Here is a 23,932-nt window from a genome sequence, read left to right as displayed (position 1 = left end):
TCGCCCCGTTTTGCACTGCCTCTGTCCTGGCTAAGTGCCAAAGGCCACCTGCGAGGACTTGACAGCGCCTCGCTTCTTGTCCTGCGGGGAGCTGCACACTGTGGCCACCGGGGGGCGCGGCCAGTCGCAGCTCCCGAGAGCTAGCGTGGGACGGTCACATTAGGAAACGGCCCCTTCGGTGACACCGACTGTTCGCCAACTGTCCGCAGCGCCAGGCCCCGGGCCGCCTTTAGCCGTCAGCCTCCCCGGGGTCTCACGACGCCGGCGAGCGGAAGAAACTTGCCTCGGCTGGGGCGCCCCGGCCCGCAAGGGCTCTGGGAGGTGTCTCTGCGTGGCCCTCCGCGGCCGCCGTCTCCGGTCACGTGAACGCGGGCAGGTCACGTGGCGCCGGAGCGGGTCACGAGAACGCTCCCCGGCCGCGGCAGCTTGGTGCCGAGTCCCGGCTCCGCGGGCCATGGCCAATGTCTCCAAGAAGGTGTCGTGGTCCGGCCGCGACCGCGACGACGAGGAGGCGGCGCCGCTGCTGCGGAGGACAGCGCGGCCGGGCGAAGGGACGCCGCTGCTGAACGGCGCCGCGCGACAGGTAAGGCTGCGGGGGCTCGCGGCGGCGCCTCTCAGTGGAGCTGGAGCCGGAGCCCGCGCTGGGCACCCGCCCGCCGACTCGCTGCTGCTGCTTTTTCACGGTGCGGGGCATTGAGCCCAGGTGCGCTCCACACCGAACTGCACTCCCAGCCCTTTTTGAGGCAGGGTCTCACCAAGTTGCCCAGGCTTGCGGGTCTCCTGCCTCGGCCTCCTGAACCACTGGCATGATGGCCACCGTGTCCTTCCGGCTTTCTCAAACTGTGATTTTATTTACTGCTTTTTGAATCCCAGGATATTTTAACAAGTTAGATGGCAGGGTTTGGTATTTTTGTGAGAGTGACTGAGAACCTTTCTGTGGAGATTAGTCCTGACTTTGGGCGGGTTTTTTTTTTTGTTGTTGTTGTTTTTCCTTTTTTCGATACTGGGGGTGGAACCCTGGGCTTCACACATGCCAGGCAAATGCTCTACCGCTGAGCCACACCCCCAGCCCCACTCAGCAGGTGCTTGGCCATAACTCCTGTCTACTAGTCTCAGCGCGAAATTGGATTTGGAATGTGCAGCCAATGCAGTAAGCATCGAGTGAGTGGGTGAGAACGGGTTCAGCTGTCATTACAGCTTGCGTCTTTAAAAGCGTCAAGGTTGGGAGAAGGATTACTGTTTTGCTTATTTACCCCTGGGTCTGTCTGCCTGTGCGGATTGTATTAACTTTGAGTCAAGTGAATTACTTGTGTTGATGGCTTGGTCTTTGTAATTATCTTTCACCTTTTCTTCTGTTTTAGATAGGTCTGGCAAACACACAGTTTAAAGATTGGGAAGGGCAAAAAAAAAAACCAAGCTATTTTTGTAAACTTATATGAAAGCTTTTGCACTGCCTGGGAGATGTATCAAACAATGAGAATCAAAGTCTGATGGTTGCTGGTAGGAAGCAGCTCAGCTCCCTTGAAGTGACAACTGCTTGCAACTCATGATCTGAAGTGGTTAGAGTGGTTGAACTGTGTGATTAGCTCTTTTCCTCTTGGGATGTTTCTGGGGTTTATGTGTTTTCTCTGTTTCAAAGTAAAGTAATCTGAAGTTAATAAAACAGAAGAAAGAAGAAAACTGGGCTGATAGGTTAAAAAAAATGGAACTTTGGCAGAGGTGGAGTTTGGGTTTATTCTAGAAATGAACAGGCATGGGGTTTCCTGTTTTTCTTTGCAAATAGATACAGGAGTTTGTGTGTGTGTGTGTGTGTGTGTGTGTGTGTGTGTGTGTGTGTTTAAAGAGGTGTTAATTTCTTCCTTTAAGTGTCATTACAGGCTATTTTATTTGCAGTTAGTATTGATTAGCTGCTCTCAAAAATTTAAACTATGTGGTTTGCCTGGAACACCATAGTGCATTAATCAGCTTCTGTCCCACTACAAATAGGCCCAACACCCTGGGAGGACTGTGCAAGGCACCCCACTGGCACAGGATCCTCAGGCAGGAACAACAGCAGTAGACAAAGGGGATGTGTGTCTGGGACCCTGCAACAGTGTAGATTACACTGTGGGGTAGGAAGGTCAGACCAGTGAGCTTGAGTTGGCTTTAAGTTTAACTCAGCTCTGGTGGAGGCCAGAAGGAGGCTGGGGCCTGCAGTGCTTAGGATCCTGTCTGTTTCAGCACACTGCACAAGCATAATCTGGAGGCTAGGCGTCCTGAAAGACCTTTGCACAGGAACATGTGACCAGCCGAGGGTCTTGAGCATGGTCTTTTCCCTGCCTGTGCCTCAGTTTTGTTATCTGCAAAATAGTTAATGCATGGATAGCCCTGAGCATGGAGCCTCTCAGAAAACATGTTTTGAATGAGCCTCAGTTGTTCCTAGTAATGTAATGCAGCAACTCAAGAGTGACTTGTCTTTGCAAATGCATTAGTGCGTGATGCCCTTAACAGCATTTCTTGTCAGGGGGGTCTCCTCTGGGTGGGCAGGCTCATGGGTAGGTTCAGTGGCACCCCAGTGCTGCAGCAGACAGGGCTTTTGAAAGTTTTCCTAGGTCCAGGGCCCTTGTACCAACCCAGGCCCACAGCTGCTGTGGAGAGTTCTGGTGAGCAGACACAAGAGCTTGCTCTGCCTGCCTCTTGGCCCTTCGGGGTTTGTTGCAGGAGTCCCATGATTGGACGGTGGCATGGTTGCTATCTTGGCTAGGGCCCAGGTGTCTGAGCACCATGAGGTTGCTGCCATGGACAGGGCAGACTGGAGAGTGGCCTGTTCATGCCTGGACACCTATGGAAAGCTTGGTTCCTTCAGAATCTGTTCCTGTTCCCAGACCCATTGTGCCAAGCACAGGGTGACAGTGGGAGAGGGGAAGGATGAGGTCATCAAGCAGGTCATGGTCATGTGTGTGGACAGTTGGAAGAACAGCATTTTGAGAGCTTTTTGAGGGAAGTCTGAGCCAGGAAGAGTGGAGGCAGGGCAGAGTGGGGGCGGGGCACACTGCAGTGCTGGTAAATCCAGGACATACCTACAAACGCAGGGAAACCAAGAGTCCCAGCAGAGGAGGCTCTCAGGTTGGTGTGGGACTGTGCCCTGCCTTGGCAACCCAGAGCTACAGATCACGGGATCTGAGGGCACTGTTGAGGAGATCTAGGGTGTGGTGAAGTGGTGGGGAGGGTCCTCTGGTCATCCCCTTGAACTTTGTTCTCTTCTAGCAAGCACTGTTTGTTCTCAGTCCCTCCTTGAAAGTCCTTGGCCTTCCCTTGCCCTCTACCTAGCCCCAGCCCCACTTTGCTTAGGGTCAGCAGCTCCACCCCAGAAGCTTAGGTGGGCTAAAATCAGCCTAGGACACAGGTATGGTCCGTGGCCCAACAGGGAGCAGAGTTGAGGGATTCAGCTGGGCCTGGACCTGGTTGGAGGGCCCCGGGAAACCCCCAGGGGCCATAGTGCACAGTCCCCACAGCCAGGACTGCTTCCACTGCCTCTGCACTCGCTGCATTCTAGCTGCTCTTCTGGTCTTGGGCTTTGACTCCTTGCATCCGCCAGGTCAGCCTAGATGCCTTCCGCTCCAGAGGCCCTTGGCCACTGTGTCTAAAGCAGACCTTTTGCTCTTGTCCCTTGCCTCTGTCAGTGTGTGCTCAGCTTTGTGTGTGACCTGGTGTCCTTTCCAAGTTCCCGGCTTGTGTCCTCAGTGCTCAGCGTGGAGCTTGGCAAGTGGCAGCTGTGCCTGGGATCTTGGGATACATGGTGGACAGCACCTACCGGCAACTGATTTTCAAAAAATGTTTTTAAAATTGTAGTAAAAAGCATATAACAAAATTTAGCACTTTTTCTTTTTAAGAACATAATTCACTAGTGTCTAGTATATTCTTGTTGTGCAATCAATCTCTAGAACTTTTTATCTTGCAAAACTAAAACTTTGTTCCCACTAAATAACTCTTCCTTTCCCAGGCAGTGCACTCTATTTCCTGTCTCTGGATGTGACCTGGTATGGTGTGTGGGTGGACATGCATTTTCTCTGCTATTGTGACTGGCTCAGTTCCCCAGTGTCGCATTGCAAGCCCTTGGGGGTGGTGCATAGCAGTGTTCTTTCCTCCTGTGGCTGATGGAAGCCACTGCCTGGGCAGGCCTTTTGTCTGCCTAGTGGTGGGTACTTGAGCTATTGCAAGTGACGCTGCAGTTCCTTTGAGACCCGGCTTCTAGTTCTTGGAGTAACTAACCTGGATGTGGAGTTGGTGGTTTGTAGGGCAGTGTTCTGGCTTTTTCTGAGGAGCCACTAGACTGTGCTCCATGTCATTGGCTGTTCCATCTTACACCTGAAGCAGCTTCCTGCCCTGCTGGCCCTGTTGCTTCCCGTCTCCTCTGTGGTGCCCTCCTGGTAGGTGTGTGGTGGCAGTTCACTGGGGCTTGGGGCACCCCTGGGTGTGCTTACCAGCCAGTGGGTGCTGGTGTGTATTCTCTGGAGAGAAGTCTGTTTTGGGGCTTGGCTCTTGTTGGGATGAGTTGCTTGGTTTTAGCAGGTGATTCGCAGGACTCCTGTCAGTCCCTCGCCAGATGCCATGATTTGCACAGATCTCCTCCTGTTTTGGAAGTTGCCTTTTCACTCTGTTGATGTTTCCTTTGACCGTAGAAATCTTTGATGTGACTTTCAAATAATTAGGGCTCAGTGGGAGGTTGCAGTGCTAGTGTAGGGCAGACCCTACCTGGTCTGCCCCCAGGTCCTGCAGCTGGTGTGGAAGCCAGGAACTGCTATAGTGCCCTGCAGCAGATCCTTGTGAGCCCTGCCTTAATACATCAGTTACCCAAGCTCACCCTTGTCCGACCTCCTCGAGGTCACGCCCATCCCCAAGCTCTCCTCTGCTGGCTCCCGCAGCTCCCACTCCAGTCTGCCAAGGTAGCTCAGCAATGGGGGCGGTGGGGGCCTCTTGGTGGTCCTGCTGTTGTGCCCTCCTGTTAGCCTCCCAGTCCTTCATGTTTGGGGCTTTGCCTCCTGTTGCCAGGCAATGCCCTTGAAGACTGTATTTCTGCTCACCTTGCATACTCTCAGGCCCAGGACCATATGGTAGGCTGGCGCACATCTGCACGAGGATGTGGGGACACCTGAGAGTCTCGGCCTAGCCTAGCTTCTGCTCCTGAGGAATGGGGCCAGCTTCACAGAAGAGGGGTCCTGGGAGCTCCCTGTATCGGTGGGAGGAGGAACCTTTGGCTATGTGTCTGTGGGGGACTGACTTGGAATCCGCCTGCCTGTCTGCCATGCCAGGTCCTATGAGGACTGGGGCCTGCAGAGAGAGACAGGAGCTCCAGGGGCCCTGGGAGCACTGGGCTGGGAAGGTCAAGTTCTGGCAACTAGTTGGGATGTGGCTTGGGGCAAGCCCTCCAGAGTGTCAGGTTCCCCATACACACCAGTCTTCAGAGACCTCTGGCCTATAAGTTCCTTTTCTGCTCTGGTTTCCTCGCCTGTTGGCTAATCACCAGCTGGGATGGGGTGGGGTGGAAACAGATGGAGCCCTGCTGCAGGACTCTGTACCTCTCCTTGCCTCCACAGAGCCTTTGTGGGGGAGGGCTGGTCCTGAGAGCAAGAAAGGTACAGGGAGAGGAGTTGGTGGAAATGCTGGCCACCAGGATGGCTGCTGCTGTCTGGGTGGAGACAGCTCTGGGTGGCCTAGACATGGCATGGAGTCTCCTCACTTCCAGGCTCTTCTTTCCCCTCATGGGCATGTTTGCTTTCTAACACAGACAGCAGAATGCCCACACATGGCTCTCCCTCAGCAGAGAAGCTGGCCCCTCTGTCTTCCCACCCCAGCCCTTTTGTGAAGGTCTGGGACATGGTTGGGAGCAGCTAATCAGATGGTCTCCGAACAGAGGAGGATGGGCTGGGCAGGTCTGGGCGCAGCCAGGAGGTGCTCCTGAGTGGGTCAGGGCCCTCAGAGTCAGGGGAGAGTCACAACAAAGGGCATTGCTGCGCGAGCTGAGCTGCACCACCCTAGAGACTCAGTGGGGCAGGACCCACCCAGTTCTGTGCCATAGGCCTTTTGGGAGATGTGCACATACTCAAATCCAGGCATGGGGCAGAGAGGCTATTCTGAAAGCAGTGCTGAGGAGGTGGTAGGCAGTGGGCCCCTCGAGATCTGGGTGAGTGGAGAGGGTGGGGCTCCTCAGCACGGACACTGGCTGGTCTAGGAGTATCTCCAGCCCTTCATCCTGGCAGGTGTTGAGCGCTCCATATCCATCCTAAAACAAGAGGTGGGCACTGGGCTTCCGGGTGGGCCGTGGGGGTCAGGAGCAGGCCTGTCTCCCGCGGGAGGAGGGTGGTGCCAGCTGGGCAGGGGTGGGTGCATGGCACATTCGCGTGCTCACAACCTCTGTTCTGCTCCTAGTCGCCTCATTCTGTGTCTTTCCGAATTGGACAGATGAGCAACGTGGAGCTGGACGATGAGCTCCTGGACCCGGTGAGTGTTGGCCGTGCACCCTTTCCTACCCCTGCAGAGCTGCGTCCTACCAGCAGGCAGAGGGCTCACACCCCACTGTGCCGGGGCTGCCTGCTGCGAGGGCTGGTACAGGCAGTTAAGCAGAGGAGAAGGAGGGCCTTGGAGCCCGGCGAGGCCCAGCAGAGTGAGCAAGGTGTGGGGCGCTCTGTCCAGCAGTTGCCATGGGAACATTTCCTGCACCCCACCAGCTGGCCGCTTGCACCTTGCCTTGTGGTACCTGTTGTGGTCTAGATTTGTCCCTGATGGCTAGTGATGCCAAGTGTCCTCATGCACGACTGTGGAGAAATGCCTGTGTGGAGTCTGTGCACATTTTTAATTGGATTATTCAAGTTTTGAGGGGATTTTTATTTGTTCAGCTGGTTTTGAGTGTTAAACCCAGGGCTTCAAGCTTGTTAGGCAAGCAGTCTACTACTGAGCTATATTGCCAGAACTTTTTGAAATTTTGAGATAGAGTTTGGCAAACTTTCCCAGGCTGAACTCAAATTTATGATCCGCGTACATCAGCCTCCTGAGTAGCTGGGACTGTAGGCAGGTACCACTACCCCCAGCTAAGAGAAATTATTTTTGGGGAGTGTGAGTAGCTGGGGATTGAACTCAGGGGTGCTTTACCACTGTGCTACATTCCCAATCCTTTTTTTAATTTTTTATTTTAAGACAGGGTCTTGCTAAGTTGCTTAGGACCTCACTAAGTTATGGATGCTGGCCTTGAACTCATGGTTCTCCTGCCTCAGTCTCCTAAGTCGCTGGGACTATAGGCGTTTGCCACCATGCCTGGTTTACATTATTATTATTTTTTTATTTTTAGTTGTAGACAGACACAATACTTTTATTTGTTTTTTATAGTTGTAGATGAACAGAATGCTTTTATTTTATTTATTTTTACAAGGTGCTAAGGATTGAACCCAGTGCCTCAACATGCTAGGCAAATGCTCTGCCACTAGGCCCCAGCCCCAGCCCAATACCTTTGTTTTATTTATTTATTTTTATGTGGCACTGAGGATCAAACCAGGTCTCACACATGCTAGGCAAGTGCTCTACCACTGAGCCACTACTCCAGCCCCCGTTATTTGCTTTTCAATAACTGAGTTATGAGAGTTCGTTCTCTCTCTCTCTCTCTCTCTCTCTCTCTCTCTCTCTCTCTCTCTCTCTCTCTCTCTCTCTTTCTTTCTTTTTTGCAGTGTTTGGGATAGAGCCCAAGGCCCTAGAACACTAGTAAGCTCTCCATCACTGAGCCATACCCCTAGCCCATAGATGTTCTTTCTATATTCTGGACACAAATATTCTACTAGATAAGTGACTGGTAAATACTTTCTCCCACTCAGTGGGTTTTCTTTTTGCTGTCTTGGTGTTCTTCAATGCACACATGTGTTTATTTTGATGAAGTCCCAGTTACCTGCTTTGCACTACTTGTGCATTGGGTATGGTGATTGAGAATCCTCCGCCAGAGCCAAGGTCCTGGAGACTTGTCAGTCATTTTCTGTGGTATTGGGGATTGAATTCATCTCTGCTCCTTTACTGTGAGACAGGGTCTGTCTAAGCTGCCCCAGGCTGGAATCACAGGCCAGCACCACTATGCCCAGCTGCATTCTACTTTAGACACTGTTATAAACAGAATTGACTCTTTTGTTTGTGGTTATTTGCTGCAAATGCAGAGGAAGACAGTTCATTTTGTACCCTTTAATCTGACTGACTGTGTTTACTCATTGTAGTAGCTTTCTATATGTGAGAAATTCCGGCAGGAACCTTCAACTTAGAGGTGATAACGAGTGGTGAGAGCCCACTCCTCATCCTGGCTGGGCGTATCCCTGCTGCTCACTTGTGGTGGGGTACTGCCTATGGGATTTCTTGGGGCTTCCAGCAGGTTGAGATGTTGGCCTGCCTTCTGCTGTATTGATGTTTAATCAAGAAGATGCTGGATTTCTGCTTGTCCTGATGGCCCCATAGCCTTTGGGCTTCCGTCGGCACAGTTTCCTGCACAATCTGGGAGAGGTGACTGTGGGTGCCAGACCTACCTTGCCTTCTGGAACAGTCCACCTTGGTGGTGCGGCTGGGCTCCTGGTGCACAGATCTGATTGAGGGTTTCTGTATCTGTGTTCAAAGGGAATGTTGGGCTGCAGGTCCCTTATGGTATCTGGCCCGCCTTTGGCATTAGGATGAGGCTGGCTCTGGGACAGGTTGAGATGTGGCCCCTTGTACCTTGTTCCCAAAGAGCATGTGTACCTTTGCCTTTTTCTTCCACAGGAAAGGGACTCGTCCCACCCCTTCCCTAAGGAGATCCCACACAATGAAAAGCTCTTGTCTCTCACATATGAGGTGGGTCCCCCTCTTCTGTTACTGGCTTCAGACCCTGCCCTCTCTAGCCTCCCACCCCAGCCTGGCTGCACTTGCATCTATCTCCCCTTCAGTAACTGATCAGCAATTGCAGCCCCTGCTGCCCTGTTCCGCAGAGCCTGGACTATGACAACAGTGAGAATCAGCTGTTCCTGGAGGAAGAGCGGAGGATCAACCACACGGTGAGTGGGTGGGTCCCTGAGTGGGTGGGTCCCTACCCTCCAGCTGGGCCCTGTCCTCAGGCTGGACAGGGCCCTGTCCTCAGGCTGGACAGTGCTTCTGCTCATCTCCCTTCCTCCTTGTCCCCAAGAGTCTAGGTTTTGGAGCCACTCTCTGTCCCTCTGGTTTGTCCTTGGGGGAGCCCTAAGCTTGTGACCCTTGATAGCACATACTCAAAATGTCAGGAGTGTTGTTGTCCTCACCAGGAGGATGTTCTTGAAATATCAAGTGTGGCTCCAGGACATCCACAGCTGATTGGGAACTTGTTGGACCCCGAGGTGCTCTGTAGTCACTGAAATGTTGTTTAAAGACTGAGACATTGGTCAGAGGCTGCCCTTGGGAGGACTTGGGTCCCTGAGCCTGGTCCACTGTGCAAGGTGGGGACCTGACTCCCAGGAGCCCCTCATGCTGGTACCAGAGCCACCTGCACCAGGGCATCTGGCTGCCACCCACTTCTGACCATACCTTCCTCCCAGCAGGCCTTCCGGACAGTGGAGATCAAGCGCTGGGTCATCTGTGCTCTCATTGGGATCCTCACAGGCCTTGTGGCCTGCTTCATTGACATTGTGGTAGAGAACTTGGCTGGTCTCAAATACAGGGTCATCAAGGACAGTATCCTTTCAGCTGCCTACACAGAGTGAGGGTGGGAGCTGGGGCTCGGTGGTGGAGTGGTCAAGTGGTGCAGTGGCCAGCCCTGCAAGACATGGCCAGCTCCTGCCATGAGAAGTCTGAGCCATCCAGTCAGTACCATCGCCGTGCTAGCAGCCAGTGGCCTCTGTGCAGGTGCACTCTGCCCCAGTCTGACTGCAGGAGTGGGGTAGGGTTGGCGGGTGTGGGCTCAGTGATGCAGCGCCCCGTCCCTGACAAGCCACCAGATATTGACAAGTTCACGGAGAAAGGCGGGCTGTCCTTCTCCCTGCTGCTGTGGGCCACCCTGAATGCCGCCTTTGTGTTCCTGGGCTCCGTGATTGTGGCCTTCGTGGAGGTACACCTGCTGCTGGAAGTCCTGGGTACTTTAGACCAGCATGGCCAGGGTCTTAGTGAATGGAGCCCCTTGGCTGGTGACTACTGCTTTCTATTAGTGAGAATCAGGTGGTGCCTGTGGAAAACCACTTAATGAAGGCAGAAAACACGTCGGGGTCTCCTCATCCCAGGCTGGGCAAAGCCACTGCTGCCCCAGCAGCACAGGCCTGCGCCCACCCCACCTCATCCCACCTACCACACAGGCCGGCACCTTGCCCTGGCATCATCACAGCTGGACACAGGCGCTCCAGGGCCCGGGTCTCGGGGACAGGGCTAACTGCCCAGAGACCCGGGTAGAGGTGGAAGCAGGACCAGCCTTCCCTGGGCACTGCACACGCCCACCTGAGGTGTCATCCACCCGAGGCGTCCCTTCATCCCAAGGAATCGTCCTCTCATGGGCCCCTGTGCTTCTTGTCCTCGCTGTGGGGTGCTAGAGGAAAGAGATGCCAGTACCCAGAGCCTTCTGCTGAGTGTAGAGCGGTGCCCTATGCAGAGGAAGCTGTGCTTGCTTGGTACATGATGATGTACTCTCCTTCCTGGGGCAGGCCCCCATCCACAGGGGCCTTCTGGCTCTGCCAGCAGTCCCTTCCACATCTGCAGGGTTATCTGGGAGGTGGTTCTGGGCAAGGGGGCAAGAACCTATACCCGGGGCCAGCCTTCGCCAGGCCGGGCCTCCTGCCTCGGGGCTGCCCCACTCCTTCCACTGGCCTAGTGGCACCTTCTTCTTCTTCCAGCCAGTTGCTGCCGGCAGTGGCATCCCCCAGATCAAGTGTTTCCTCAATGGGGTGAAGATTCCCCACGTGGTGCGGCTCAAGGTGAGGCACATGTGGGGACCCCGGGTGCAACAGGTGCTCCTCCAGGGACTGTGGAATCCAAAGACTTGTCTTGTCCATTACCCCTCCAGACCTAGCCCAATGGCAGGGACTGGTCTTGGTATCTCTTACGTGGTGCAGAGAGGCTGAGCCTGCGTGTGTGTGACTACAGCCACAGGGAGTGTGTCTGTGACCAAGGACTGTGGTGGGCAGTGTTTGAGAAGCTGAGCGGCCAGGCGAGAGGCTGGCCTTGGCCCACCCTTCCCCTTTCTTCAGTGCTTTCTTTGGTGTTCTTCATGCTCCGTATCCTCAGTAGCATCCCAGTTCCATGGGGGCTGGGCCCCCAGCTGTTAACATTTGCGTAGTCACTCTTCCTAGCTCGAGATGGCCAGGGCTGCTTCCTGTCCCCATCCCAGGGCCTGTGCTCTATGGCCAGGGCGAGTCAGTGTGGCCATACTCCAGGGAGCTGGCAGCTGGGAGAGTCCTGCACTTTTATAGAGTACGATGGACCTGGAGCTGCTGGAGATGGCCTCTGACCTGATTCCCACCCAGGGTGACTGGAACCTTCCAGAGAGTTGCTCTGCCCTGGCTCCTGCCCCGGCATGAATGCCTTCAGATGGGCATGGGAGGCTGTATATCCATGCAGGAGTCACCTCTGATGAGTCTGTAGGAGGGGGCAGGGAGGGAGGACAGACCCACCCCCTTGCCTGGGGAGTGCTTGGGCCGACAGAGGGCGTGCATCCCCTGCATGTGTGCTGAGTGGGAGCACAGCTGCCCCCTGCATGTGCGGTAGTAGGAGGACCAGGAGGAAACCCTCCACCAAGGACAGGGCTGTGGGCAGCGGCAAGCCCATGTGGCTTTGTGGCTATGGTGCCTCCTATGCCCGTGGCCTTGCTGCTCAGGTGCCGGGAGTTCTGCCCTTGGCTTAGAGGCTGTGCTTTTCCCTTGTGTTCCAGACGTTGGTGATCAAGGTGTCTGGCGTGATTCTGTCTGTGGTGGGTGGCCTGGCCGTGGGAAAGGTAACTACTATGGATGCTGCCCCAGCCTGTGTCCCATCCCTGTAAGTCACCGAGGCCCATGGGTGTCCCTGAGTGCTGCTCACTGTGCTTCCAGGAAGGACCAATGATCCATTCTGGGTCTGTGATTGCCGCGGGAATTTCCCAGGGGAGGTCAACATCACTGAAGCGAGATTTCAAGGTGAGCCCCCCACATAGACCTGTGTATGACTGTTCCTCAGCCATCACTGCCCCATGCGGAGTCCCACTGAGACCTATGTCTTGGCACCAGCAGGGCAAATAGCCTGTCCCCACCTGTCTCTGCCCGAGGGACACCTGGCCTGGCCAGATAAGGCAGACACCATTCCTCCACTCCCATCCAGTGGCCTCTCTGACTTGCCCTATGGTTTTGGTGCTGTGTGGGGTGTGCAATTATGTGAACAGGGTCTGTGGCTCCGCCCTGGCCGCCTGCAGTGGCTCAGTCTTCATGTATATCCACGACGCTTGTTTCTGAGACGTTCTGGGATGGCTTCCTGCCATCTGCCTGCAAGGTCCCTGGCGTTTTGATGGGTATTGCACTGAATTTTTATGTGAGTTAAGAGAGAATGAACATTTCTATAGTACATGGTCCTTTGTTTTTGGTATTGTGTGTTGAACCCAGGGGTGCTTTACTGCTGAGCTACACCCCAACTGCTCTTGTTTGTTATTTGGAACAGGGTCTCACTAAGTTGCTGAGGCTGGCCTTGAATTTACCATCCTCCTGCCTCAGCCTCCCAAGGACCAGGGATCACAGGTGTAGCCACTGTGCCAGCCAGAAAACAATCCTTTTTCAAGAGCAAGGGTAGTTTCGGTTTTCTGCTCTCTTGGGTTTTTTTTTGGATCTCTTGGTTGTGCAACAGACTCCTGACAGGCTTCCTGTGTGCACTGTTGCAGACAGGCTTGGCCAGGGCCCATGTGCTAGCAGCCTGCATGGTCACTTGTGGTGGCTGGGTCAGGCGGTGGGGTTGTGAAGCAGAGCCCTCCCTGCTCTGGTCTCTCAGGCCTCCTTTCCTTCTGAAAGGTGTGCTCTGGAGCACCTGCCACAGGGCCCTCGGCCTCTTCCTGTTTCAGATCTTTGAGTACTTCCGCAGAGACACAGAGAAGCGAGACTTCGTCTCTGCAGGAGCAGCAGCTGGGGTGTCAGCTGCTTTTGGAGCCCCTGTGGGTGAGCAGGGATCCTCCCCACCCGCTGCCACTTGAGGGAAAGGAGACTCTGGCCTTCGGACCTCGTCAGAGATCCCTCTTCCTGGGGCCTGGGGTGGGCGGTGCCAGGGTACAGTGCCCTTGCCCCTCAGGTGCATGTCAAGCGTGGCCACTGCCTTCCAGGTGGAGTCCTGTTCAGCCTGGAGGAAGGTGCTTCCTTCTGGAACCAGTTCCTGACATGGAGGATCGTGAGTGCCTTTGATACCCCGCCAGGTCTCCTGAGGAGAGGCAGCAGGGCAGAGTGGACATCTCACCCTCTGTGTTGAGCCTTGTCCACTTAGGCGGCTCCAGGGGACTGGCCCTTGCCTTCCCTCACATCCTCTGCTAGCTTGTCTCCAGTGCTGTCCATGGTTGTGCAGTAGGTTCAGCCTGCTCAGTCCATGGCCCTCTTGAATGACAGGAACCTCAGCCTCCCAGCCTGGCTCAAGGTATCCCGGGGTGCCGGTGGCTGAACTGTTGGCCTTTCTGTCCCACAGTTCTTTGCTTCCATGGTTTCCACCTTCACTCTGAATTTTGTTCTGAGCATCTACCACGGAAACATGTGGGACCTGTCCAGCCCAGGCCTCATCAACTTCGGGAGATTCGACTCGGAGGTACCCACCCGGCCCTATCCTGCTGTTCGGGTGCCAGGATGGATGGCCCTTCACTAAGGCTAGGGTGGGAATGCAGCCTGGGGAACTGAGCTCTTCCCAGCCTCAGGGCCCTATGGGTGCTCAGGGTACGTGTGGAGACCTGCCCAGTAGAGCCTTGGCGCCCCTGTGCAGGCGCTGACGCTGGGCTGCATGAGCTTCCCAGACTAGCTAGACTGACAGCAGGGACAGACCTGCGTAGAGCACCCACATTTCTACCGGGGGGAGCTCTACGGCCCTGTGTGCAGGTGTGGGAAGTGCCACACACATGGGCAGGTGTCATGACCAGGCATGTCTCGCTTTGTCTCCTCTGTGCCACAGAAGATGGCATACACCATCCACGAGATCCCCGTCTTCATCGTCATGGGCGTGGTGGGTAAGGCCCTACCCTAGGACAGACAGCTGGAAACCTGTGCTGGGGGCGTGGTGGGTAAGGGAGGACTGTCCACCCTGCCACGGGGCCCTTCTCCTCCAGGTTCCTCTAGAGGGGCCACTGGAAGTGGAGGGCTCAGGAATGTCCCAGATTTTTGCATTCTGCAGTTTTCTCTCCCTTGGAAGTTGCAGGGGCAGTGATGGGATCCCCTGGAGCAGAGTGGGCCCAATGGCCTCCATGGTGAAGGTTCCCTATCCAATCACTGCTCAGGACCAGCAATGATTCTGAGTTTGGATTTTTGTTTTGAATTCTAGTACATTTTCATGTTCATGATTAGATACTTTGGGGAAGAGACCATGTTTCAACACAGAGGTCCTCTGTCACCTGCTGCTTGTGCACAGGGGGCTACCTAGGAGTTCTTATAGTACCTGCCTTAGGTTGTAACCTGTCGTGAGGATGCGGAGTCTTCCTTCTGTGGGTCTTGTCTGTACTTAGGAATTTGGGTTTCAATTTTGTGGTGAGGAGCACATGAGCAGTGCTGCTCTGTGAATCCATTTTCCTGAAAAGAAGGCAGAGCCTAGAGTGTGTTGGTCCTCTGTACCAGGGTCCCGGGTACTCTGCTGCCGGGACCCTTTCCTCCCTGTGTGACTGATGGGAGTTTGCCTCCTGGTTGTAGGTGGCATTCTTGGAGCCGTGTTCAATGCCTTGAATTATTGGGTGACGATGTTTCGAATCAGGTGAGAAAGAGCCTCTGTCTTGGATGCCATGTTGATAGCTGTGGTTACACGGGGCCTGTGAAGTGGGTGGTCTACACTGGCTTAACTGGGGAGGGGGACCCCAGGCGTGAGGTTGGAGAGCCTCCAGAGAGAATATGAGGGCTCCTCACCCAAGGGTCAGCCAGGGTGGGTCTGGTAGCTCTGATTTAGACACCATTGTCCTTCCTGCACATGGTCAGCCTGTAGGGAGCAGCTCTGGGCTTGCGGAAGCACTCACCCACCCCCACCCCCACCCTGTTCTGGCTCCAGTGACAGCTACCAGTGGAGCAGGAGAGCTGGTGGGAGCACTTCCCACAGTAGAGGTGGGGGAGTCTTGCTGCTGGGAAGCCTTAGTCACTGCAGGGAAGAAGATAGCTAGGACGCCTTGGAGACTGGGCAGATTGATTATTAAGCCTCCCGGCCCTCCTAGTAGATGGCCTGGTCAGGTTGCCATGGTAGCCGCCGAGGGTGTCCCTGCAGTGATCGCCCCTGGCTCTTGGCTCCAGGTACATCCACCGGCCGTGTCTCCAGGTAATTGAAGCCGTGCTCGTGGCTGCTGTCACTGCCACCGTTGCCTTCGTGTTGATTTACTCGTCCCGGGACTGCCAGCCCCTGCAGAACTCCATGTCCTATCCGCTGCAGGTAGGCCTGGGGCCCAGATGAGCAGGTGCAGTCCTGGGGGCCAGCCTCCAGCCTGGCTTGAATGCTGCTCCCTGCAAGAGGAACTCCAGAGCCAGCTGGCTGGTGCACTGCAGACCTGTCCTGACTGGGGTGGCATGGTGCTGGCTGCTTTCACTGTGATCCTCTTCCCAGACTAGTTTGAGTGCTCCATATGGGGCTTGAGCTCTAGGCTCAAGGAACACAATCTCCCAGCCACAGAGGAGCCTCATGGGGATGTTCTTGGCCGCTTATTTGTAGTAGCCCAAAGTGGCAGCTGCCCACATGTCCATCCACTAGCAGAGTGAAGTGCCCTTCCACAGCAGGAAGCTAGCTGTGGCCCAGATGAGCCTTAAAAATGTGCTTGGTGAGAGGCCAGACACAGGGCCTTTGCAATTCCCCTTGGAGGTAGGATGAGGATGAGTAGCCCCTGCCCAGGGTGGGGGCAGAGGGGGAATGAGTTCTGGTGGAGGCAGATGGGAACAGACTTGCAAAGGTAGTCAGGGTCACAGTGGACAAGCCAGCTTTGCTGCAGCCCAGCTCTGCCTTAGCCCAGGAGGGGCAGGCCTGGGCCTGGGGCTTGCAGTGGCTGGCATCTGGCCGCTGGCTCTGGCAGTGTGCTCACAGGGCCCCTGGCTGCCCATTTCCCCAGGCAGCAGGGGCAGGGTGGGCCCGAACATAGCCCCAGGGCCAGCTGCCTTCCAGCTTGTTCCCTCCCGACCCTGCAGCTCTTCTGTGCAGATGGCGAGTACAACTCCATGGCCGCAGCCTTCTTCAACACCCCCGAAAGGAGCGTGGTGAGCCTGTTCCACGACCCACCAGGTGTGCCTGCTGGGGCAGCGGGTAGGGTCTCAGCCCAGCGGTCCTTGTCCTGAGCTGGAAGGGTCGTCCTGCATGGTGCAGTGTGCCCGGGTTGCAGAGGACACCTTGTGGCCAAGCACCTGGAGGGCGGCCAGCCAGGTGTCCAATGGCCATGCCATCCTCTTCCTTTCTGGGGTGGCCTAGGGCTGCCTCTGGCTTACCTCCCAGTGGATTCCATCAGGAAACCTAGCCTTCTGAGTGCCAGGCTGTCTGACAGTGGTGCAGCAGGTGCCCAGAGCCAGGTCCTGCACACTGGGCCACACAGAGCTGAGCTTTCTGGTGCCTGTCTCAAGCTCTGCTCCCTCCTGACCTATCACAAGGCCAGTGAGGACATCTGTCTTTTTTTTTTTGTCTTTAATTTGTTTTTAATTTTTTTTTTTAAAGAGAGAAGAGAGAGAGAAAGAATTTTTTTTTAATATTTATTTTTTAGTTCTCAGCGGACACAACATCTTTGTTGGTATGTGGTGCTGAGGATCGAACCCGGGCCGCACGCATGCCAGGCGAGCGTGCTACCGCTTGAGCCACATCCCCAGCCCCAGGACATCTGTCCTTGATTCTGGGTCTATGTGTGTGTATGTGTGTGTGAGGGTTAGATTTAGCAGAAACCCTTTTAAGTGTGGAGCGAGGTAGGCCTGTGTCCCCTGTGTGCACACCAGGGTCCTGCAACCGGCTATGGTTCCAGTAGTCTGGCCATGTCTCCTGCAGGCGGTTGCTTGGTGTGGACTGTGCCTTCCCCACAGACCTCTGCCTTCCCTGACCTACTCCTTTCCGGTCCTGCTGGCCTGTACTACAGCACTCTTTGCCGGGGTGTTGGCAACACCTCCCTATCCCACCCCCTTGCCCTCCTGGTCTCCAGCCTTCAGATCTCCATGTTCTGGCCACCTTGGATGTTCCCTCTCCACTTAGCCCAGTCTTCCAAACCTGACCTCTTAGCACCTTGTCCAAAAAGAAGCTGTCTCCTGGGACTTGGCTCAGCCAGTTGCCAAGAGTGGCTCTGCCCTGGCTACTGTCCACCCTCCCAGATGTGACATCTTCCCAGAATGCAACTAGGAGGACAACTTCGGAGGACAGGCTCTGTAACACTGGCCATTTTGGACCACAGGGCCTGTCCTCCGAAGTTGAGCTGTGCTCAGACTTGGAGGAAAGACACCTCCCAGTTCAGCTGGTCAGTTTGAGGTCAGACTGAGGACAAGTCTAGCAGGGCTGGGAGCCCAGCTGCTTCCTCAGCAGCCTATGTGACTCCCCATCCCAATGACAGTCGCCTGGGTGCAGGCTTTTTGGGGATCATGGATGGGCCACGGATGTGGGATCTAGGCTATCACCCTGGGCTCCACATCTGTTCTGCTGGCTTGAGGTCACTGTCACCACCACTTCCCCTTCTGGTTGACCAGTCCCTTCTTTTCCCCAGGGAGGTGGAGAGTACCGAGCCTTCAGGGAGCCTCTTGTCTTGGGTCTCAGGGGGCCTGGCTCCCTGGGTATGGCCACATGGACCAGGTGGGGCAGTGCACACAGGCATGAGTCGGGTGGGCAGTCAGTGATCTTGCTCCCCTAGGCTCCTACAACCCTGTGACCCTGGGCCTGTTCACCCTGGTCTACTTCTTCCTGGCCTGCTGGACCTACGGACTCACTGTGTCTGCAGGCGTCTTCATCCCGTCCCTGCTCATCGGGGCTGCCTGGGGCCGGCTCTTTGGCATCTCCCTGTCCTACCTCACGGGGGCAGCGGTAAGTGGGAACTGGAGGAGGGAGGCTGGGGCCCTGAAGTTGAGATTCCCCTTAATCCCTTGTCTGGGGGCCACTGCCAGAGACAGCAGGGCGCCCAGGACAGGTGGGCAGCAGCAGGTGGGCTATGCTGCTGTACTGTGCACGCTGCAGACTGCGGGGACATAGCAAGAGTAGGGAGCCCAGGGCTAAGGGATAAGCTGGGTCAGGCCCCACCCAGCAGGGCCTTCCAGCCCCTCCCTCCTCTTGCCTGCCTCTACAGTGCTCCGGGTTTTGGTTTTTGCTTTGTGTTTTGGGTCTGTTCAACTTTTCAGTTATCCAATAAGATTAAAACATCACCAGACAGGTCACAGTGATTGGGTGCTAGTGCACGCCTGTCATCCCAGGTACTTGGGAGGCTGAGGCAGGAGGGTTGCAAGTTCAAGGTCAGCCTCGGCAACTTAACTCGAGCCTTTCTCAAGCTTTTAAATAAAATGCAGGGGCTGGTGATATGTCTCATGGATAGAGTGCCTGGGTCTAGTCCCAGTACAACAGAAAAGGGGAGGCTGCAGTAAGGAGTCCGTACCTGCCCCACTTCGCTGTCCAGGCTCGCTCGGGGCTCTCGGTGCCCCCGATGCCCTCTGGCCTCTCTGGCATGGTTTATTTCAGTTTGGCTTTTCCTTTACCTGCCACCCTCAGTACCAGGGATTGAACCCAGGAGTGTCCTACTACTGAGCCACATCAACAGCTCTTTTTATTTTGTATGTTGAGATAGATTCTCACTAAGTTGCCCTCATTAGCCTCAAACTTGCCATCCTCCTGCCTCAGCCTCCCGAGTCCTAGGATCACATGCATGGCCATCGTGTCTCAAACTGAGACACATTCACATGGCATAAAATTCTGCCTTTGGAGAGGCACAGCGCTGTGGTGGTGAACGCCAGCTCAGCACCCTGCTCAGTGTTCTGTGGCCACAGAGTCTTCTCCATCTGGCAGGGAGCCCATTTCTCCTCCCTGCCCTCTGCGTTTGCCTGTCTTGGACACTTCCCATCAGTGGGTCACAGTGTGTGGCCCCTGTATGCTGGGGCCTGCTAGAATCCCTGCCGGCGGGGCACTGTTCTTTGGTGTCTAGGCCTGCACTCAGAGCACCTGGGCCTGGGCGAAGCCTTGTCTGCCCAGCTCACTAGCATGTCCAGCTTGTGCAGTCTGCTCCCCCGCCTGTGGTAAGGTGCCCCTGGGTCAGTTATAGAGTGGCTACACAGAGGGTGTGTGACACCATGGGGTGGCCAGGCCCTCCTGGGTGCCTCCTGGTGGGTTTGGTGGGAGCTGCTGCCACATGGACTTCTCCCTGGGTTGCCTCCCACAGATCTGGGCGGACCCTGGCAAGTACGCCCTCATGGGCGCTGCGGCCCAGCTCGGTGAGTCCTGGGTCCTGCCTGGTTGATGGGGTGGGCCCCATGAGGTCAGCAGGGCTCATTCTCAGTAACCCACCTGTGGTGAGCACAGCCAGAGCTGGCCTTGCACATCTAGTCGGCACTCGGTTTAAAAGAACAGCTTAGGCTGGGGCAGTGGCACCGGCCTGTAATCTCAGCAGCTTAGGAGGCTGAGGCAGGAGAATCACAAATTCAAGACCAGCCTCAGCAACTTAGACAATCCCAAAATGAAAAATAATTAGGACTGTGGCTCAGTGGTTAAGCGTCCCTGGATTCAATCCCCAGTACCAAAAACAGAACAAAAATCAGAAGCCTGGGAAATAGGCCTGAGGCAGAAGTTGGCACCACCCCTGGGGCATGACCACACCAGCAGTCTCCTGGGAGCTGGACCCTGCTGAGCTGGGCCCCGCTGTCAGGAGGATAGGGCTCACATGCATTTCCTACAGGAGGGATTGTGAGAATGACCCTGAGCCTTACAGTCATCATGATGGAGGCCACCAGCAATGTGACCTATGGCTTCCCCATCATGCTGGTGTTGATGACTGCCAAGATCGTGGGTGATGTCTTCATCGAGGTGTGTGGGCCATATAACCAGATGTAGAGGGAAGGGTCCCTGTGAAGCCACCTGTCTCCAGAGGCAGGCACAGTGTGTCTGGCGCCCTGCCTCGGGGGCTAGCATGGTGGGGGGCCCTTGGGGAAGCACTGTGTCATTAGGCCCCCATGCATTGTGATGCCTGTCCCCCAGGGCCTATATGACATGCACATCCAGCTGCAGAGTGTGCCCTTCCTGCATTGGGAAGCCCCAGTTACCTCACACTCACTCACCGCCAGGTATGGCCGGCCAAGCTGCCACTCAGTCTCTCCCCCCCCCCCCCCCGCCCCACGGGCTGCAGGGCCACAGGTCAGGGAGTATGGTGCTTCATGCTGGACGCTCTGGGTGGCAGGTGGGCAGGGAGGAGGCTGCATTCCTTTGGGGGAAGCTGCCCCAGCACCGGGCTGGGCTCCCGATTCCAGCAGAGTCTTGGGGGCGGGTGGGAGGCCTCTGGGCTCCAGTTTCTTAGTGTGATAGCCTTGTGCCATTGAGCATCAGCCTGGCACACCGATGGCTATTGAGGACACCTTGTGACAGGAGGGCTGAGTCCAGTCTGTGCTGGTGCCCCAGTGACAGGCGGCCTTGGGGGTGGCTTCCCTGGCAGGGAGGTGATGAGCACTCCCGTGACCTGCTTGAGGATGAGGGAGAAGGTCGGCACCATTGTGGACGTCCTCAGCGACTCTGCGTCCAACCACAACGGCTTCCCTGTGGTGGAGGGTGTGGACGGCACCCAGGTACTAGGCCTGCCCTGCACTGGATGTGCAGCAGGACCTTGCTGCCCATAGAAGGAGATGACCAGAGTCACCCGGTCTACAGGAGAGCCATGCCCGAGTCTCATGGTCCTGACCCAATGGGGTGGTCAGTGTGACAGTGGCTCTCACCTTGTCAGGAGGCAAAGGCTGGACATGAGCCGCTGCCATATCCCTTATGGGGTCATAAGACGTGGACTTTGGTCGAGGGGATTAGTTTGGGGCTGCATGTCCTCTCCAGCCAAAGCTGCCCTCTCTTGACACCTCACCCGCGAGCCCTGCATGGGGGTGTGGCTCAGGCCAGGCTGCCCTGTCCCTGGTCTCGGGGCTCAAGGGCCCTGGGCAGTGAAGTGCCTGTGGCAAGGCCAGTGCTCAGAGGAGCTGTGATGGTGCTGCAGCCAGGCAGGCAGGGCTCTGGCGGGAGCAGGGGCCCCAGGGCTGCCTCTGAGCCCATGTTTCTTGCAGCCAGCCAGGCTCCAGGGCTTGATCCTGCGCTCTCAGCTCATCGTGCTCCTTAAGCACAAGGTGCGTCAGGCAGCCCAGTGGGGAGGGCCTGGGGTGCGGCCCCTACATGAGTACCTGACTGGCCACTGCCCGCAGGTGTTTGTGGAGAGATCCAACATGGGCCTGGTACAGCGGCGGCTGAAGCTGAAGGATTTCCGCGACGCCTACCCACGCTTCCCTCCGATCCAGTCCATCCACGTGTCCCAGGATGAGCGGGAGTGCACCATGGACCTCTCGGAGTTCATGAACCCCTCGCCCTACACAGTGCCCCAGGTACCAAAGCTCAGGGCCACCTAGGACATTGTGGAGTGGCCACCTCTGATGGACACAGAGGCAGGGAGAGTGGGAGCCCCTGTTCCTACTCAGGGAGGGTCTGTTGGGGGGAGTCCCCAAGGCAGCATACTGGGGGTCGGGCCCAGACCGACAAGAGTAGACTGGCAGACCTTCCTGGGTCAGGGTGTAATCCCGGCCAGGGTGGGCCCACTGAATGCTGTGCCTTTGCAGGATGCATCTCTCCCTCGGGTTTTCAAGCTGTTCCGGGCTCTGGGCCTGAGGCACCTGGTGGTCGTGGACAACCGCAATCAGGTGGGTCTGGTAGTCTGTGTCCTGTTGGGCTGGCCAGGTCACGGGCACTTGCTCTTGCTCCCATGCAGGTACATGGGAGTGAGACCCAGCCTGGCCTGTTCCTGCATCAGTGCTGGCACAACAGCTATACCCCTTACTCTGCCACGTGCCAACCTCAGAGTCTGTCCAAGCTCTAAAGGCTCCCCTGGCACCAGCCATGTGTGGGACAGGTGGGGTACTGGCCCATGGACTGTGTGACCTGGTGTTGCTTCTACAGGTCGTCGGGCTGGTGACCAGGAAGGATCTGGCCAGGTACCGCCTGGGAAAGGGAGGCCTGGAGGAGCTCTCACTGGCCCAGACCTGAGGCCCGGCGCCCCGCCTTGGGCGGTGGCACTCCCAGCCCCTTGCATCTACTAGGGTCCCTATCCTCTGGGGGTGTGGCACTGGGAGCAGGCTTCCCTAGACTGGGCCAGTCCCTTGCTGTGCAGGTCCACCCCCACTTCCTGCCTCCAGGGTTACGTGTGCAGCAGCACCTTCCCTGGGACTAAGGGGAGGGGCTGGCGTGCACATGAGGTAGATGTGCTGCATCCTGCCTATAGTGGCTTCTGTGGTTCCTATGGGAGACCAGCTCTTGCTGACCACTCAGGAGCTGGTCTACCACTCCCGACCACAAGCTCAGTCTCATTTGCTGAGAGCCCACAGCATAGGGCCCCTGGGCCTGAGCCTCAATGGCCAGGGCCTGGGAGCTATGTGGCTCCAGGGCAGCTCCAACAGGGAGCCCCATGTGCACCCCTGGGTTTACACCCAACTTGGGCAACCCCAGGTCCAGAGGACGTGGCAGATGAGCTCTGTCCCAGGGTCTTGGGAGCTGTGGATCATCTTAGTGCCTGACTCCCAGGTCCTGCCTGTCACCCTAAGTACTCCAGAGCTGGGGTCACCCCACATGTGTACAGCAGCCAGAGGTCAGCCTTCCCATAGCACCCAGGGGCCTTGGTACCGGCTGATACATCTTTTCTGACAGCAGCAGATGCCACTAGAGGTAGCCTCCTGCTGGCCTCAGGACTCCCAGGCTGTCTTAGTGGCTCTGGGATAGACCATTGAGAATTAGCCAAGAAGCTCCCACCTTCCCACCCACCAGCTGGGCAGCCACCTTCAGACAGATGACTAGATGTGGTGTCCCTGTGGCTGCAGGGCCCCACCTGTGGGACACGGAAGGGGATCTCTATGTCCCTGGCATATGTCCCATGAGTCCTCCTATGTGGCCCCAGGCTGTGCTTCCTCCTCTGCTCTCCATGGGTCCTGAGTGTGAGAAATAAAGGACCCCTGCCCAGGCAGCCAGTGCCAGCCTCCCTGTTTAGCCCACTAGCACTTTCGGGCCCAAGGGTTGGGCGCTGAGGTAGTGGTGACTGGTGTGTGGCACCAAGCCTTCCTGTGAGCACCATGGCCTCCCACCCTGAAACCTGGGGAGCTGCAGACAGGTCAGGTCTGGCAGATAGCCATCCGCCCTCACTGGGGCCCTGCCCTCCTCCTCCAAGCAACTCGCAGCCATTTCTACCACCCCTGCTCTCTAGGCCAAGAAGCCTCACTCCTGGGTGAGCCAGGATACTGGGGAGTCCCTCCCCTAGGACCCTTTACTCCACAGGAGGCCCTGGCAGGTGGGCCTGGGAAACAAGGCAAGAAGAGCTCTGGAGGGGCTGCATCTGAGTTGGTCCTCAGGGCGTGAGAAACCGCCAGGCCCCAGAGGCGTACCAAAAACGCACGTGCAATCTCTGTACACATTGTTTTGTGTTGGTCACATGTTGGAATGACATTTTGGAAATATTAGGTCCAATAAAACAAATTGTTATAACTCCTGTTGTCCTGGCCTCCTTCATGGCTGCTGGGAGAGCCAGAGGTGCCAGCAGCCCTAAGTGGTGGGCACCTCCTGCAGCTTGCCCCTGGGTCTCTGGCCTGGGCTGTGGTCAGGACTGGTTGGCTTG

The 23,932-nt window shown here is 56.3% G+C and overlaps 1 protein-coding gene across 4 annotated transcripts; it reads left to right on the top strand.

The window, feature by feature from the left end:
• Positions 1-355: 355 nt before the first annotated feature.
• Positions 356-23,802, top strand: Clcn7 (chloride voltage-gated channel 7). Of its 4 annotated transcripts, none has more exons than XM_013364046.4 (25): positions 359-583; positions 6,442-6,480; positions 8,761-8,832; positions 8,967-9,032; positions 9,549-9,681; positions 9,945-10,054; positions 10,827-10,907; positions 11,861-11,923; positions 12,018-12,101; positions 13,010-13,103; positions 13,265-13,329; positions 13,618-13,734; positions 14,092-14,146; positions 14,820-14,880; positions 15,405-15,540; positions 16,284-16,377; positions 17,969-18,138; positions 19,478-19,529; positions 19,991-20,118; positions 20,290-20,375; positions 20,741-20,870; positions 21,351-21,410; positions 21,486-21,662; positions 21,894-21,974; positions 22,231-23,802. In XM_013364046.4, the coding sequence occupies exons 1-25, from the start codon at positions 455-457 to the stop codon at positions 22,315-22,317; spliced, it is 2,370 nt and encodes a 789-aa protein (XP_013219500.1). In that variant the 5' UTR covers positions 359-454; the 3' UTR covers positions 22,318-23,802. The 4 variants fall into 4 exon arrangements, with proteins under 4 accessions (XP_040134048.1, XP_013219500.1, XP_005337903.1 ...); XM_005337846.5 differs by having other exon boundaries at positions 360-583; positions 6,409-6,480; XM_078024851.1 differs by lacking the exon at positions 6,442-6,480 and having other exon boundaries at positions 360-583.
• The last annotated feature ends 130 nt before the right edge of the window (positions 23,803-23,932 follow it).

The sequence above is a fragment of the Ictidomys tridecemlineatus genome, chromosome 10, assembly GCF_052094955.1.
Source record: "Ictidomys tridecemlineatus isolate mIctTri1 chromosome 10, mIctTri1.hap1, whole genome shotgun sequence".
Classification (NCBI taxonomy): Eukaryota; Metazoa; Chordata; class Mammalia; order Rodentia; family Sciuridae; genus Ictidomys; species Ictidomys tridecemlineatus.
Note: the sequence above shows the minus strand (reverse complement) of the source record. Positions and strands in the feature narration are given on the sequence as shown.